This window comes from Myodes glareolus, chromosome 8 (genome assembly GCF_982192425.1).
Source record: "Myodes glareolus chromosome 8, mMyoGla1.1, whole genome shotgun sequence".
In the NCBI taxonomy this organism is placed as follows: domain Eukaryota; kingdom Metazoa; phylum Chordata; class Mammalia; order Rodentia; family Cricetidae; genus Myodes; species Myodes glareolus.
Genome location: NC_142033.1, coordinates 42,319,146 through 42,336,009, shown reverse-complemented (window position 1 = coordinate 42,336,009; position 16,864 = coordinate 42,319,146). Strand labels below are relative to the sequence as shown.

At 44.9% G+C, this 16,864-nt stretch overlaps 1 protein-coding gene across 1 annotated transcript in view; it reads left to right on the top strand.

Moving 5' to 3' along the window:
- The window catches only part of Fam114a1 (family with sequence similarity 114 member A1), a 73,587-nt gene extending 57,525 nt beyond the window's left edge, over positions 1-16,062 (top strand). Inside the window, exons 9-14 of the mRNA XM_048414929.3 lie at positions 2,296-2,387; positions 4,162-4,323; positions 5,202-5,341; positions 8,473-8,545; positions 12,608-12,661; positions 14,454-16,062. Of these exons, the coding sequence (XP_048270886.3) occupies positions 2,296-2,387; positions 4,162-4,323; positions 5,202-5,341; positions 8,473-8,545; positions 12,608-12,661; positions 14,454-14,570 (638 nt within the window). The 3' untranslated portion in view covers positions 14,571-16,062. The remainder of the gene's footprint in view (positions 1-2,295; positions 2,388-4,161; positions 4,324-5,201; positions 5,342-8,472; positions 8,546-12,607; positions 12,662-14,453) is intronic.
- Positions 16,063-16,864: the final 802 nt, after the last annotated feature.

Genomic DNA, 16,864 nt, shown 5'->3' with positions numbered 1-16,864 from the left:
TCTCCACACTCCTGCTCTGAGAACCACAGTAGAGAAGAGCAGTTCCTTCCTGGCTAAAGAGTTTTCCCCTCTTTGCCTCATCATGAGGCTCTGTCTACCCCCAGCACACACACCTCACTACTGGCTCCTTAGTGTTCCCTGAACTTGACAGGCACATTCCCTGCTGAACGGTACTGCCACTGCCAGTCTGTGCCTCCCCTGACCTCTGAGGCTGTCTGTCCTTAGGTGGTGGCTACACCAATTCCATCTTTCCCTTTTTAGTTACCATATGAACCAAACACAACAATGTTGAACTATTTGCAAAACTGGAAAATTCGGGTGAGTGAGTTCTTATGTACTACACCGACAGGAACACACAAACACTAAATGTGTTTGGCGGAAACTGATGCTAAATCAGAACAGAAATTCTTCAAAAGGATCAGGCTTTTAAGGGTGCGTCTGTTCTTCATAGCTTCCCTCCTTCCTTCCCCCCCTTATCTGTTCAGGCCCCCACAGCGAGCACCACAGTGCGCCTCATAAACAGCAGGGACTTTTTCTCACGGTTTAGATGGATTTCTAAGATCCAGGTGCTGGCAGATCTGGTGTCTAGTCGGGGTCCATCTCTGGACCACAGGCACTGTCCGCTAGCTATGTCCTTCCATGGGGGCAGAGGTCAGCCAGCTCTCGGGGACTCTTTCAAAGGACACTAATCTATTCCCGAAGATGCTGTGGTGCTCCTGACCTAAAGCCCGGCTGCTCATGCTTTCGCATAGTGATGAGGTGTCTACATGAGTTTTAGGGACACACAAACATTCAGAGTAAAGCTCTTGCTGTAGTCTGGGAGCTGGGTTCAGTTCCCGGCACCAACTGGGCTCACAGCTGTGCATCCAACATCCTCTTCCGGCCTCCACTGACCTCCATGGGTACCAGACATGCACGTGGTCCACATACATATACATGCAAGCAAGCACTCATACACATAACAATAACATAAATAAATATAAATAAATAAATAAATAAATATTTTAAAGTTGTAATAAAGTTCCTAAGTTATAGCCACCCCTAGCCTTCTCCCATGGTTTATACTTCTCCATAAAAATTTACTACTTGACATAAATGTTTTGTTTATCCATTTGTTTATTGACCTGTCTCCCTTGTGAGAATGTAGATCGTAATAAACAGATCAAAGATAAACATTTTGAGCAGACCCACAGGCCACCCTGGCTTATCTTTCTGAGCTGCCCATTAACCATTTTTCTGTAAAGCTGAAACTAGCGTATGCAGGCAAGTGTGAGGTACAGTGTTTCTCGCATGACTTAGCCTTCCCCAGAGGTACACCTGGGGTCTAGCGTGAGCCTGGGTGTGTTCTTCACAGAGGGCTTTGCACACGTACCGTCAGGCCAGATTACTGCTGTGTTTATTCTCCCCGCAAGGGGGCTGATAAATCCATTATGGAGTCCATACTCCAGCACCTGCCTGAAGTTTTAAGATGGCTTTGGCTTGAAGTCACAAAGGAGAGAAAGACACTGCGACTTTCAAAACTCTTTGTTGCTTACCAGGAATATCTATTTTCATTTCATGATATATGACTATACTATATAACAAATATTATGTGATTATTGTGTTGTAGATCATATGATAGATAATAGATCATCAAGATGATATTTCCTTTAGCATGTACTATGTTCCAGTCGCTGGGTTAGGAATGAGTTAAACTCCTCTCTGTCCTTAGATAGCTTCCAGTCTGAGAAAATAGACCATTAAAAAGTATTAGAATGTCACTCAGGTATCTTAGGGAACCTTGGGAAATTTCTCTAGAGTACACACCCAGCTGAGAATTCTGCTCACTCAGCCCTGCAGCCCATCCTCAGCAGGGCACCCTGGGCATTATCAGAGTTACAGCCAGAAGCCTAGCAACACTCTGGGCACCAGGCCTCTGAGGCCTGACGTGGGTCGTGCATCTATCTGCCCTCTTACGCTTTTACCAACTAGCACTGGGACACTAGAGCTGTGGTCCCAAAACGCGCAAGGCCTCCCCCTACCCTCTGTGGTGTCTGAGCCAGCCTAGAGGTGCCCTGGTGCCAGAGGCCTGCAGCTAGGCCTTGGCAGGCCTCTCTGGGCAGCCTGCTGCTTCCCTGCTGTGCTCACCCATGGAAGACCTGACATCCGTCTTCCCGGGCAGCCCCAGGGCACGCTGCCACAGTCTCTCCTTAGTCTACCGCACGTACAGGCTGCAAAGTCAGGAGAGCTGCCACATTCTGAAGGATGAACAATAAATAAATCACGCTCCTTACTTCTGTCGTGTTCTATTTCTAGGCCTAGAAGAAAAGGGCGAAGAATTTGCTAGCATGCTTACCGAACTCCTGTTCGAATTACACGTCGCCGCCACACCTGACAAACTCAATAAGGTCAGAACCAACCCATTCTGTGCCTTTGATTTTGAAGGGACTTGGGGAGGTAGGGTCTCGGTTGTGAGATTCCACAGAAACGGAAAAACACCAAACCCCTATGGCACAGCCTCGGGAGGGGAGTCTGAGGTCGGTAATTAGTAGCTGAGGGGCAACGTGATGTCTGCAGGAATTCTGGGACCTGCCTTCTGTAATTTTACTAGTGATTATCTCTGACCTTGAAAAAGTCAGTTAATCTCTCACAGCGAAATAGAAATTTCTGTCAGAGGACGGTTATCTTCAAAGTGAGGTGGAGGGGAATCATCAGGGACCTTTCCCAGACTCTACTCTTTGCCCTGCCTCTTAAAAAGACAGGCCAGTTTTGAGAGTTGAGAGTCATACCTCTCCTCCCACTGGGGCGGCTGATGCTGCTAGAACTGTCTTAGGACGGTCCAGCTTTGGCGGTCCAGCTTCCTTTAACACCACAGTGCATTTTGAAAGTTAGTACAGGGTCTTGCTCTTTTGTTTCTTCAGAAGACACTGAGCACTACTTACTCTAAGTTATATAATGGTTCTTTTTTCTCTCCTTCTCTCTTACCTTATCTAGCAGAGGTTTGGATAGCCTCACCTATTACAATGCGCGAAGAAAGGACAGAATGAGGTATAGAGCTGGCGGATGAGTAATTTCTTTCTCTCTGTTAGGGGTCACTGATCTGGCAACTCGGGGACTTGAACACTAGGAAATTGCCTCGTTCATCTCCTTGCAGCACCTGCCACTGCTTGGAGAGGAGCGTGGGAACTTCTCGCTTGCATGGGTCAGCCTTTATTCCCCAAAGAGGACATTTTAGGATGCCTCTCCCCTAATCTCCTAGCTCTTAAGTTTCCGCCCCCCAACATTCTGACATGTTAAGCTTGGATGCATAGGCTTTATGGTAAGTAGTTCAGCGTCAGATGAGTGACGGCGTCTACTTAAGGAAACAGCGTGAAGGATCCAATGGGCCCTGAGTGAGGCTGACCTTTCTCTGAGTTCTGGACGCCACAGACCGGACTGGAGAGATGGTTTCTGCAGCTTCCAATTCGCCACGATTTTGTGGGTCACGGGTTGTTTATGCTGCACTCCTGGTAGAGGTTGGAGGACCTGCCCTGAGTCAGAAGGAGCAAAGCCATGGTTCTTCCTTCCGTCATTATACATTATCGGTTTCTGAGATGATTAGGAAAACCACTACATGAGGAAATTTGCTGTAGCCACAACCCTTTACTAATTTCTAATGCCTACAAGAGAAGCTGCAGCTTCTCTTCTGTCGCTGGCCATGAAACACGAAGACTGCACCGTACATGGTGCAGTCTGACTGTCATTTTTATTCTCATCTGAATATCATTCTTAAAAATTCTGTTTAGGATCTGGAGCGATGGCTCAGAGGTTAAGAGCACTGACTGCTCTTCCAAAGGACCCGGGTTCAATTCCCAGCACACGCATGGCAACTCACTGCTGTCTGTAACTCCAAGATCTGAAACCCTCACACAGACATACATGCAGGCAAGACACCAATTCACATACAATAAAAATAAATTAATTATTTTAAATGACCTTTCTAAACTTCTAAGGCCCTTCAACACGCTCTATGCATTTCCCTTCCACCCTCTTGCCCTCGTCTATAGTTTCTACAAACAACGAGGCTGCCATCTAAGGACCTGAAAGAATGGCCCCACACATCCACCCTGGAGGGTCCAGCTTGAAATGACTTGGTTTCCCCATTCCCATGGCAAATGTCTTGTTTGTTTGGGGCCTTTGCAGGCCATGAAGAAAGCTCATGACTGGGTGGAAGAGGATCAAAGCCTGGTGCCAATAGATGTAACCAAAAGACCAGAGGAAGAAGAGAAGAAGGAAGAAAAGGAAGAGCGAGCAGAAGAACCCGAAGAAGACAAAACCGGGGGGAGAGGAACTAAGACTGTAGAGGTAAACCCACACCACGTCACCCATAGTTATCAATAATTGCTTTATGTCAGCTTCATTTCAAGTGTGCATAGCCACTTTCCATTCACACCGTGCCCTGCATTCTAGAAAGTGAGAGTCTCCCTGCTCCAAGTCGACGTGTGGCTTCACTTCCTGTACGTCTCCTGTACATTTTGTAGCTTGTCTCCACAACTTTATAATTTAGAAGCAGCAAGATCTTCCAGAGCATAATTGATTTATCTATACAGTAAATCTCCATCTTACGTGCAAATTTGTTACTATAAATTTTCTTTATGTTCCCTCACTAAGGAGGTAATTGAAGCTCTTTTCTTCCCCTTAAAAATGTTCGTGCTGTGGCTTCTTTGCTGCAGTTTAATGTCTGTGTGATACTTTATGTCCTGCCCATGCTCCAAAGTCATCTGCACTAATTGCTCATTATGCCGAGTTCTAACACACACTGCATGCGCGGTTTGTCTCTGTGCGGAGGTCAGAGGTTGACTTTTCCCATCCTTTTTAGTCCCTCTCCACCTTATTTCTTTTTGAGTTCAGGTCTCACACTGAACCTGGAGCCCCCAAACTGTCTATGGCCCATGAGCCTCAGGGGTCAGCTTGTCTCCATCCTTCAGTCCGGGGGTTAGAGGTGTGCAGGTGAGGATCCATACCCGGTCCTCATGCGTATGCAGAAGCACTTCACTGACTAAAGCATCACCCCACTCCTTAAGTTATATAAGGATACAGGATCACATCATCTAGGGGCTGGGGGTAGCTCAGTAGTATAGTATGTGCTTAGCAGCATGTCCTTTTTTTTTTTTTGAAAGGTGACAGGAATTTTTGGAAAGAGGCTTGTTTGTGAATAATTCCCTTGTGTGCACTCATTTCAGGAAGTGTACATGTTATCCATCGAAAGTCTGGCGGAAGTAACCGCGCGCTGTATTGAGCAACTTCATAAAGTGGCAGAGTTAATTCTTCATGGACAGGAAGAGGAGAAACCAGCTCAGGACCAAGCAAAAGTTCTGATAAAGTAAATGCCACTTTTAATGTTTACTTTTTAAATTGTGTGTGTGTGTGTGTGTGTGTATACGTGTGTGCGTGTGTGTTTATGCCATTCAAATGCACATATGCACATACTCCAAGCAGCTGAAGATTTAGATTTTCATGTCAACTGTTCTGTTATTCGCTAGTCATTTCAAAAGATCAGGAATCCCTTAGGAAATATGTTATACAGCAATAAATAATAATATTATAACATAGGAGTTGTTTATGAAATTTGAGAAGAGACATAATAAGTTGGATGTTAGTGGTGCACACCTTTAATCCTGGCACTCAGGAGGCAGAGGCAGGTGAGTCTCTGTGAGTTCAAGGCCAGCCTGGTCTACAGAGTGAGTTCCAGGACATCCAGGGCTACACGGGGAAACCTTGTCTTGAAATTTAAAAAAAAGGAGACACACTAAATCATTCAGCACAGAACATTGAGGGGAATTCTACTTTTATGCCACACCAACAGAGAAAGGATAAAAGTAGGCAAAAATACACCACCCGTTTAGAGACTTTACCGGCCCTCTATAGTCTATATTTCTGGACATGATAGTCACTGATGCAAGTCAGTTCTCTGTAGGCTGCATTCCTGTATCACGCATTGTAGTTTATGTTCTTCACTAAGCAGTTGTTGTTATTAGTTTATCTAGTGTTATACAAACACTACACACACACACACACACACACACATATATATATGTGCACGTGCACACTGGAAAACAGTTGGTGTGGAATCTTCTTGAAAATCAAAAACAGCTAAAAGTAAGTCATTAACTTTTATGTATGTAATTATATATTATGACATGGAATGTTAGCTGATGTCCAAATATCCCTCCATTCTTACTGAAACAAGGGAGCCCAAGTAACCCCCAAGAAAATACATTGGGACACACACACACACACACACACACACACACACACACACACACGCACACACACATTATCCACACTCACTTTCCAGCTTGCTAATCTTACTACATCTGACAAGGCAAATTATGTATTTAGAAAGAAATTATATCTTATGCAATAATTCTAGAGAGATTGTGTACTTTCTAACATACAAAAGGAAAAGAGAACGACAAAGCATGAAGCTTTGAAATGCTGAAGACGGCATCTAGAGACAGCTTTGTCTTCACCATACAGAGTGGAAGGAGGGCTGAGGCTCATGAACCCTGGACCTTGTTCTCAGCACCTTTTTGACCCCTGTCCTGTTTGTGCCAACCTCCTCAAGCTGCACCGGCCCCCAGCTGGTCAGTTCAGTGAGTGCCCTTCTACCACCTGCCCAAGAACACACAGCATCGTTCTCTACTGTCTCCTGGCCTTGCCCATGATGCTTCCTAGGTACAAATTTCAGATGGATGGATGCCTCCATAGAGTCCATCAACCTACTATCTAGGCCTAGGAGAGTAGTTCAGTGACAAGGCTGGATTAGCACATGGGAGGTCCTAGGTCTATTCCACAGCAACATACAGAAGGAGTGGGGGACTGGGAAGATGACGGATTCAGTAAAGTACTTGCTGTGTTCACCTGAGGAGCTGACTTCATCCTCAGTCCTCTTACAAAGAGTCAGACAAGGTTGCAGGCACCTGCAGTCTCAGAGCTGGAGAAGTGGAGGGAGGGGAGCCCAGGGGCTTAAGCTGAACTTGCGAGTTTTCATGTTCAACGAGAGAGCTTGTCTCAGGAAATAAGATCAGATCCAGCTGGATTGGTGGTGCACATCTTTAGTTCCAGCACTCGGGAGGCAGATGCAGGTAGATCTCCGAGTTTTAGGCCAGCCTGGTCTAAAGAGTGAGTTCTAGGATGACCAGGGCTACACAGAGATGCCCTGTCTTGAAAATCAAAGAAAGAAAGTAAAGGAGGAAGGGAAGGAGGGAGGGAGGAAGGAAGGGAGGAAAGAAGGAAAGAAGGAAGGAAGGAAGGAAGGAAGGAAGGAAGGAAGGAAGGAAGAAAGGAAGGGGGAGGGCAGGAGGGAGGGAGACTGGACAGATTAAGGAATGTTCAGATATTGACCTCTGACCTCCACACACATGTAAACACACACCTCCTTCCCCCAACATGTGGCATATGACCTACATACACAAAAAAGGAAACTGAATATGCAGTTTAGACAGAGTCCCTATCTATCAAAACAGAAAACAATCCTTCGCTGACTTTAGGAGATCTTCTAACATGGAACTTTCATTTTTCTAATAGCCTTTTAATCACCATGAAATCACCCACTCTAATTGTTAGGACAAAATCAGACAGAACACACATTGTGTGGCAATTACATTGTTTTCAGTTTTTGTCATCTGTGGTGTTAGGATAAACACTCTTACTAATTTTGTCTGTCTTGCTTTATTTGGAGTAAAGACTTAGAAGTAGAATGGCCAAAGTGAAGTTCGAATTTTGAGATATCCTAAAGACATTTTCCAGAGGATCATTATTTTGAGGCATATAGTAAAAATGTAATCAGGATACAGAGAGAAGCTGAATGGTGGAACCTGCCCATAGTTCCAACTCTCTGAAAGCTGAGGCAGGAGATCTCTGGTTATTCAAGGCAGGTCAGTCTGGACCACACAGTGACACACTGCTTAAAGGGGAGGGAAGGGGTAGAGCACTTGCTTCATCAATGCAAGACCCTAGGTTGTTCCCTCGCAACAGAAAGTGTGGAGGGGGGTGTGCGTGCGTGGAATACCTGCATTTTAATCCCCTCTCTGTGATTACTGCTGTATGCGCCATGCAGGTTACTTGGCAGGTTGAGCTAGTCACTGGGTGACATGTGATTAAATGCCTCTGTGAGCAGCCATTATTTTAAAATGACCCAGATGCTGGAGGAAAGCCACCTGGCCTGAATTTCCAGTCCTATGAAAATGATGCTCGGGCCTGATATTTCCCTGCACATGGCTTTGATTCTAAAAGGAGGGCAAACCAATTAGATGATTATTCCTTAATTAAACTGGAAAGGAAACTGTGCCTGTGGACAACTGTTGAGGAAAACTGCTCATTTCTGCTAAGTGACTTCAGACTTAGGCGCTGTCCTTTTGGTGTCGCGCTGCGTTCATGTCAATAATTGTCTCAAGGGTTAAGTTCCTTTACTTTGTGAAAAACTCCCAAACCTCTTTGTTCTTATTTCAGATTGACCACAGCAATGTGCAGTGAAGTAGCCTCCTTATCAAAGAAGTTTACAAATTCTCTAACCACTGTGGGGGTAAGAATACAGTTTGGACCATTTTCTTGCATTGTTTAGGGAAGCGGAGCTGTAAAGAGAAGTCAGGAATATGACACCTTTGAAGACAACTCCATAAGTAGAGCTGTGTCGTGCTGTTTGCTAAAATCAGGCCGAGGGCTCTCCTCCGTCTGGGCCACGGGCTCCAGTGTGCTGTCCGTCTGGGCCGCGGGCTCCAGTCCACTGTCTGTCTGGGCCACTGGCTCCAGTCTGCTGTCTGTCTGGGCTGTAGGTTCCAGCCTGTTGTCCGTCTGGGCTGCGGTTTCCAGTCTGCTGTCTGTCTGACTTGTGGGGTGAGTGATCAGATCTTTGTGGGCCTCATTTTATTTGTCTATCAAAGAAAGAGTATGAAATGAAGGCTCTTTCCCATTGCTTATCATCTATGATTTCACTACTCGAGAGTCTCTACTAACACAATTAACTTTAAATATTATCACTCATGTTGTCCTCTCTATTATAAGTTACATATGATAAGAGTTTCAAAAGGAAAATAAAATGTCAGTTAAGATCTAGGTGTTTCTGTTCTCAAGATAATCGCGTTGAAAAGCTCTCCATTTATTTCAGTGTGGGGCTTCTGATTACATATCCAGGTTGCTTTTTTCTGTCCCTTTTCTGGCCCGGGTGGTCTTTATGGGCTGGGAAGATGGCTTAGTAGATGAAGTACTTGATGTGCGGGGATGAGAATCTGAGTTCAGATCCCCAGAACCTGCCTGTATGTCAGTGCTCTGGGGGGATGGGGAGACTAGGGGCTCCCTCAAGGCAAGCTGGCTAGCTAGAGTAGCCAAGTTGGCTAGCTCCAGGTTCAGCAAGAGACCCTGTCTCAGTAAACAGAGTATGGTTGAGGAAGACCCAACATCAACCTCTGGCCTCCATGCCTATGTTCATACACATGTACCTCCATGCTACACACATATATATAGCGGGAGAAAGAACTTGGTCATATTATAAAGCCCCGTCTTCATAGGGTAGTAAGAGACAAGTGGGAACCATTTTTCTTTAGTCTTCCTACTTCTCTTTTAAAGTCCTGGATGCAATATCTGGTCCTCCCCAGAGACACAGGAGACAGGTTTTAGTTAGGGTATCTGTGATTGCAATGTACGGTTTTCTGGGGATGCCTGGAAGTCTGACACTAGGGTTCTGCTCTCTCCTAGGCCCCTAGGATGGATATATAAATTCCTCAGATAAGTGGGGGGCTTTATGAAAGGCACTGGAAGACTGTGCACAGCCCTGGAGACCCAAGAATAGAGCTCACCTACAGTCTCTGAAACATTGCTGGAATGTGTTTCTCCTTTCCCATTCCTTTTTCCTGGGTGAGAAGTTTCAGAAGGACCATTGGCTGGGTCAGATGGTGTCACTCAGCAGTGACTGGGGACAAGACTGTCACACAGACTAACTAGCTGCTGTGATGTAACTGCGCATTAGATCCAAAGCAAGTTCTTACAAGAAATAGGATATCTGTCTCCATACTTCCGTAAGTGAGCCTGAATAAAGAGTGAGCTGCAGGCCGCCAATCCATTCGGCTGTCAGGAGTCTGGCTTGCCTGTCATATCTTGGGCTTATCTAATTTTAGGCCTTCAGCAATGGTGTCTCCTTGTCTGTAAGCAGCGTGATGGGGCGATGGACTCCATTGGCATGGCAGGCGAGATGACGCACACTCTGTACTCCCAGTTACTTGGTGAAAGTCTTTGGTGGGAATCGTGTGTTTACCCCGCAGTAGAGAGCTGACCTCACCTATTCAGGTCCCCAACCTCCTCTATTCCAGCTCCTCACTTCTACAGTTCACCAGCTGGGGAACCCAAGTCCCAGAGAGGTGACCACACGCGTCCAGCCCCCGTCGTTGGTCTCTCGGCTCCCCACCGCAGCTCGTCAAGCATCAGATAACCAACTGTTGGATGTCCCAGGGGTGTCTGTGGTGTTTCTATGATTTGTATTAAAACAGGCCTTTCCCTGGGGTGGGTAGTGTTTGTGACAGTGTTTTCTTCTCCTCGTGCCATATCATACTCTAACATAATGCTCCCCAAACCTTACCCATGACATCGACCACCTGGAGGCCTCGTTCAAATGCAGATTCTCGCGCAGTCAGTCTCTGTGAGCTCAGGAGGGAGATTCTGCATTGTTAATAAGCCCTAAGGTTACCAAGCCAAGGTCCACGCCTGCACCAGGGTCTCCACTGGCTGAACCAAGTTTCCAGCAGGTGGGCATGTGCTTGGACTCACAATTGTGTGCAGATACAAACACACGCACAGACATTCTCAGGTGCAAAAATCAGCAAATGTGTTGTCCGTTTGGAGACAGTGAAAGCTATATCTTAGAATGTAGCTACAGGGATGCCACCACACCACAGCAGAGCCCCCATCTGCAGCTGTGATGAATCATTCGCATCCGTCATTGTTTCTGTCCTCCAAAACAGCCATTATTCATAACTTGAAACTAATGAGTGCGTATTGCTCTCCAGACTCCATTTAAATTGCTCACACATCTCATTGATTCCGAAAACCAATGTCATTTTACTGCCCTCGTTTTGATTATATCTTAGAGGTTTATTGATAATCCCATAAACGTGAAAGCATGTCCTATAATGGATTTGCAGGTTACTTACTAAAATGACTGCATTTTTAAAGAGGTTCTCCCCCCACCTCCCGCAAGACTCCATTGCGGTTCCCTCAAAAAGCCTAACCCTCTGTAGAGTAACACAATGCCAGCGAAGGGAGGCTTCTCTGGGAAGAAATATTTAATTCATGTGCTTTTGTTTGCCATAGAGCCTCCCAGGAATGGTAGGGGAAGGCAACCCACGAAGATGCCCCATTAATGATTCATTGTTGTAGGAGTAGATTGAGCAGTTTAGATAGGGAAGTCTGCTGACTGACAGCCGAATAGTACAAATAAGGATAATGATCGTCTCTGCCTTTCGGAGCGCTGAAGTAGGGATTTGTTCCCTATGCTTTCCATACCCTTGTGCTCTTCAAACCTGATTCTGCAGACGTGTTTGGAAGTTGTATTTGAGGGTGTTTGCACCTTATTGCTCTTCTGTTATGTTTGGGGGTGTTTGCACCTGATTGCTCTGCTGGTAGATAACCTGGAACTCATGTTTGCAGCGAGGTGGGGGAAGAAGGAAAGAGGGAACAAAGGGAACGAAGAAAGGACAGACAGACAGACTGGACTACCAGGATAAATAAGGGAAGGGCGTAACCCGCCCAAAAATTTTGAAAAAGCCAAAATATGAAACTAAAATAAAAAAAAAAAGACATACAAAAACTCAGGGCCTGGAGCGATGACTCAGTAGTTAATAGCATGGACTACGTTTGCAGAAGACCCGAGTTCAGTTCCAAGCACCCACATGGAGCAGATCATAACTGCCTATGATTGCAGCTCCAGGGAATCCAGTGCCCTCTTCTGGCCCCCGAGGGCACCTGTTCTTATATGCACATACTCCACACCAACAAATATACTCATAATTAAAAATAAATAAAATAAAACTCTCAAGAATAAAGATTTCAGTAAGCTATATAGCTGTCTTAATTAAAATGAGCAGTGAGGCATGATGCATGTCTGTAATTCCAGTCTCTGGAAGTCTAAGGCAGGAGAATCATGAGTTTGAGGCCAATCTGGGCTACGTAAAGACCAAAACGTTTTCAAACACAGTAATTAAAATCATGACTAATTCACTATCAGCACTGGAAGTGTAGGGTGTAGGATGGTCTCAGGCAAATTGTGCAAGTACAAGACAGGATCCAATCAGCTATAAATTTCCAACAATTGGAAAGATCTGAGTTTACATTTCTAGCAAAGTGCCCAGCCTTCAGGATTGCTATTTTTTCATCTACCACCTAGGCTTATCACAGCACCAATCCCCTACTGGGATTGCAGGTAGAACTAGAGCCCACATCAGAAGGTGCAGACACGAAACCTGGTCTATAGCAAGCACACACTGCCCTTCTTCCTCTCCCTAAGACCTCCCTCTGCAAAGCAATGTCGTACATTTGATGTACTAAACCTTATGGTATGAGCCCTTAATCTGTCAATTTCATATTTTCAATTTCACAGAGCAACAAGAAGGCTGAAGTCCTTAACCCCATGATCAATAGTGTGTTTTTAGAGGTAAGTAGCCCCCAGAGAGAAAAGTACTCCAAATCAAAGCGAATGTCACAGCTGTGTTCTTTTTTTTCTTCTTTCTCCCAGTCAGCAAGTGTTATCAAAAGTCTAAGTTTTATCACCAATAGTCTAACAGTCGTGTGTGTGTGCATGTGAGTGTGTGTGTGTGTGTGTGTGTGTGTGCGCGCGCGCATTTCTGTTGCTCAGCAGCTGTAAAACCTCTGGTGGAGCCACAATGCCTAATTTTCATGATTTCCTGGTTATAAAGAAAATGCTGAGTTTGCAGGTTATTTCCTGCTACTGTCTCTCCCTCACTCCCGCCCCCCCAGAGGCAGATTTCTGCTGCCAACTTTGACACTGTGATTATTGGCTGCCATGGAGGATTATTGTCCACTGGTGATTTCCATAAAGGCAGACATTTCCCATCGTTCACTATAACTTTCGGTGTAGCTGAGTCTAAGCTCCAGATTAGCAAAAATGATGCAGCATGCCTGCCTGTTCAGTAACAAGGGTAGAATACGTGATGAAGACTCACTGCCCGGCCCGCCTGCTCACTAGGACTTCATAGCATTAGCTGCACAAAGGGGAGGCTGTCCCAGCACTGCTGTGGCTCTGCCAAAACGACCCCAGTGATGTAAGAGGGAAGCAGCCCAAGATGCCTTCTTCCTCTTAGAACTTGGGCACTGTGTTCTGCATGCGGTCAGCGGAGGAGGGTCTTCCACACGAGATCAGACTGTAAAACACTCGCAGTGGGTAGCCACAGGGCCGGACAAGCAGATGCAGGACACGGGCAATGCACATACCATTGTCTTCACATTAGATGTCGATGGAAAACTCCGGAGATTACAGAGCATCAGAAATGCTGTCTAAGAATTCATGGCAATATTGCTGGGTATTGTGCCTCGTTGTTAAGCAAAACTGTCAATGGACAAAAGTTAACAAAGCGGTGGCGGTGAGTGTCATTGCTTAGGTCCCAGCCACACAACAGAGTGGAATCAACCAGGAGGGGCAGGAACTGTAGGGACAAATCCAGAAGAACAGACACAGCTAATAAAAAACCCTGGAGGTCAAAAACAGAATGCAGTATTAGAAAATCTACCTCCTGGAAAGCCAGGTATAGTGCTGTATACCAGCAATCCTAGCACTCAGAGGTCTGAGGCAGGAGGATGGTGAGTTCAAGGCCAACACAAGCTGTGTAGTGAGATTCTGTCTCAATTCTCAGTCTCCCACCCCAAATCCCTGTCCTGGCTTCCAAATTAAATGTGCACATTAGCACAGTAATGGACCATATGTGTGCACCACAATTATGAGACTCAATATCTATTCACTGACCCAGAAGAAATGTTCATGTTCTAGATACCCTAAATTTCACCATTTTTATGGTAATCTCTCCAGGGCACTCTGTGCAGAGTTTTCTATAAATCCTCTGTGGTTTAGACTCTAGTCTCTTTTGTCCTGTGATTTGAGGGTCATAAGGTTGACCTGAGAAAGGGGTGGATAATAATGGCCCTACTGGGCCATGGATCTACACATACTGGCATCCCTTAAAAGTCCATGGCAATGATTTATCTCATTTCGAATGAAGTCCCTTCATTAATTTACATAATTAAGACCCAGGCATGTGCCATCCAAAAATGTGTTTGCATTTGCTCCATGGACGAACATTCTAAGAATTTCGTGACATAGTTTGATAGTTGGTGTTCCCTCTCTTCAGACGGAAAAGAATGTTGTCAAAAGGTGACAGCCATCGAAGCTGAACTATGAAACTATCCCTCAGCTCCATTTTTGCTTCTTGCAGGGCTGCAATAGCACCACGTACATCCAGGACGCCCTCCAGCTGCTGCTCCCGGTATTGCAGGTCTCCCACATCCACACCAGCTGTTCGAAGGTGGAGACCCAGCCAGATTCCAGCTAGTTGGGGGGGGGGGGGGGGCGGGGTAAGGCCAAGCCTCTTCACTACACACCCTTTAAAGGCGATGCTCTTCAAAGCCACAGGCGGGACCACCCTTCTGAGGACACTACAAGCAATTTTGCACAGTTTCGCAAATACAGAGGGTTAACTTTTCCCTTGATGTATATTGTTTTATCAAGAATTATATTTTCTTTATATTAACTTAAACTTATACTTCTTATATTGAAATTTTCCTTTAATTTTCAGTTCATTCACAAATACGTGTTTCCCTAGTTGAACATGCTTTATTTAGAAGTTAATGGGATGACCCTAGGTTTTTGTTCATCTTTGAAATGTCTACCTTTAAATGCCCTGTTTTGCTAAAGCATGCTTTTAAGTCAGTTCTTATACTGAGCTTCATTTTGTTGCATAAATACCACAAGCAAAAATAACACTACTTATTCGGTTTTTAAAAAGGGCATAAATTTATTTTTGTGGTCCTTTGCTTTGTGACAAGATTTACTGATCACCTACTATGTGTATACCGTAAAGGATGTGACCTCACTCCAATAGACATGTTCTGAAAGATGATTTATAATAACCCGTAACATATTCTAAGATATGAAGACGTTTTCTAAACTTTAAAATACTTGAAGAACCAAGTAAACTGTTAGTGACTTAAAATGTGCTACCCTTCAATTTATTTCAGTTTTTCAACCTCTTTGAACTTCTTTTAAATACCAAAATTACCTCTAGGGTAAAAATATGTATGAAAAGGGGTATGAAAGAATATTTATTTTTGAGACAGGATCTCACTATGTAGATGGATAGCCAGGAACTCCTTATGTAGAACAGGCTGGCCTCAGATTCACTAAGATCTGCCTGGCTCTGCCTCCCAGGTACTGGGGTTAAAGGTGTGCACAGCCACACCTGCCTGGCCTGAAGACGTATTTTAGTTTAGGGTCTGCGGTGGCAAAGTTAGAAAGCTTGAATGCATTTCAGTAGAAAATTAAAGGGGTTTTAGCATAGTGGAAGCCCAGACCTGCGTTCCAAAACTACCCACTAAACCGATCCCACGCACTGTGGTGGCAAGGGTAGAAAATACTGATGCGTGCTGGTATATTGGTTCAGCGAGATGCCTCAACGATCTTGCAGCCGGCAGTAGCAATGCTGCACCTGTTCTTGGCAGGTTGGGAGTCTGTGGCATGCTTCTGTTCCAGACCCTCACTGGCATTCGTACCAGCAGTGTCCAAAATAGTCATGCCCAGTGGTTGTCCCAGGGCAAATGATACGTGCAGTCTCAAAAGGGAGAAAGTCCCTTTGCCTTTATATCTGTGATAGAATCAACTCTCCCTGTTCCCTACAGGTCGGGTAGACATCTGAGGTCTCTGCAGCATTTTTGTGTGTCCCTATTTTGTTTCTCAGCTGTATGTCTCCTGAAACAACCAAATAAAAACGTAAAGACAATTTATTTGCGACCTAGAAAAAATAAAGTTCTGTTATAAAACCAAGGAAAGATTCACTTCTCCTTTCCTGACACCTGGAGTGTTTCTGATATTAAGTATGGTGGTGATTAACTGGTAACAATGTGGCATTTGCCTTTATGACTTCTATAATTCTTATGTATAGAGCAGAAGAAAGCTCTAGATGTGGACATTTTTTTCACATCAGATGGGTTTGTACATTAACTAGAAATATAGAAGAAAAACAAATGCCTCAAAGGAATTCTATTCCCAGACTTGGTCTCTCAGCTGTCAGTGTTGGGGCGGTGGCTCAGCAGCAAAGTGTTGAGAAAAATGTAAGAACCTGTGTTTGGATCCCTAGCACCCATATAAAATCTGGGTGCACACCTGTAATCCCAGCAGCAGGTGATGGAGACAGGAAGACCTTGGGGCTCACTGGTCACCCAGCCTAATTGATGAGCTCCAGGTTCAGTGGAAGGTCAAGTCTCAAAAGAAAATAACATGAAGAACTGTAGAGAAGATGGCCAAGGTGGATCTGTGACACGCGTGCGTGCACAAATGTGTGTGTGCACCAGACACACACCTGAAAGAGAAGCTCAAAACACATGGTGGTGTATGACAGTGATCCTAGCACTCAGAAGGTCAGGTAGGAGGATCAAAAGTTCAAGATCATCCTTGGCTACATAGCAAGTTCAAGGCCAGCCTGGGCTACATTAGACCCTGTTTTTAAAACGCTACCTACGCATCTATTTATTGTACAGCAGAAGTTTTAGTTATACAACAAAGTTTTTTAAAACTCTTTAAAATAATAACTATTTTTAAAGAAAGCAACATTATTGACATTCCACTTATTTA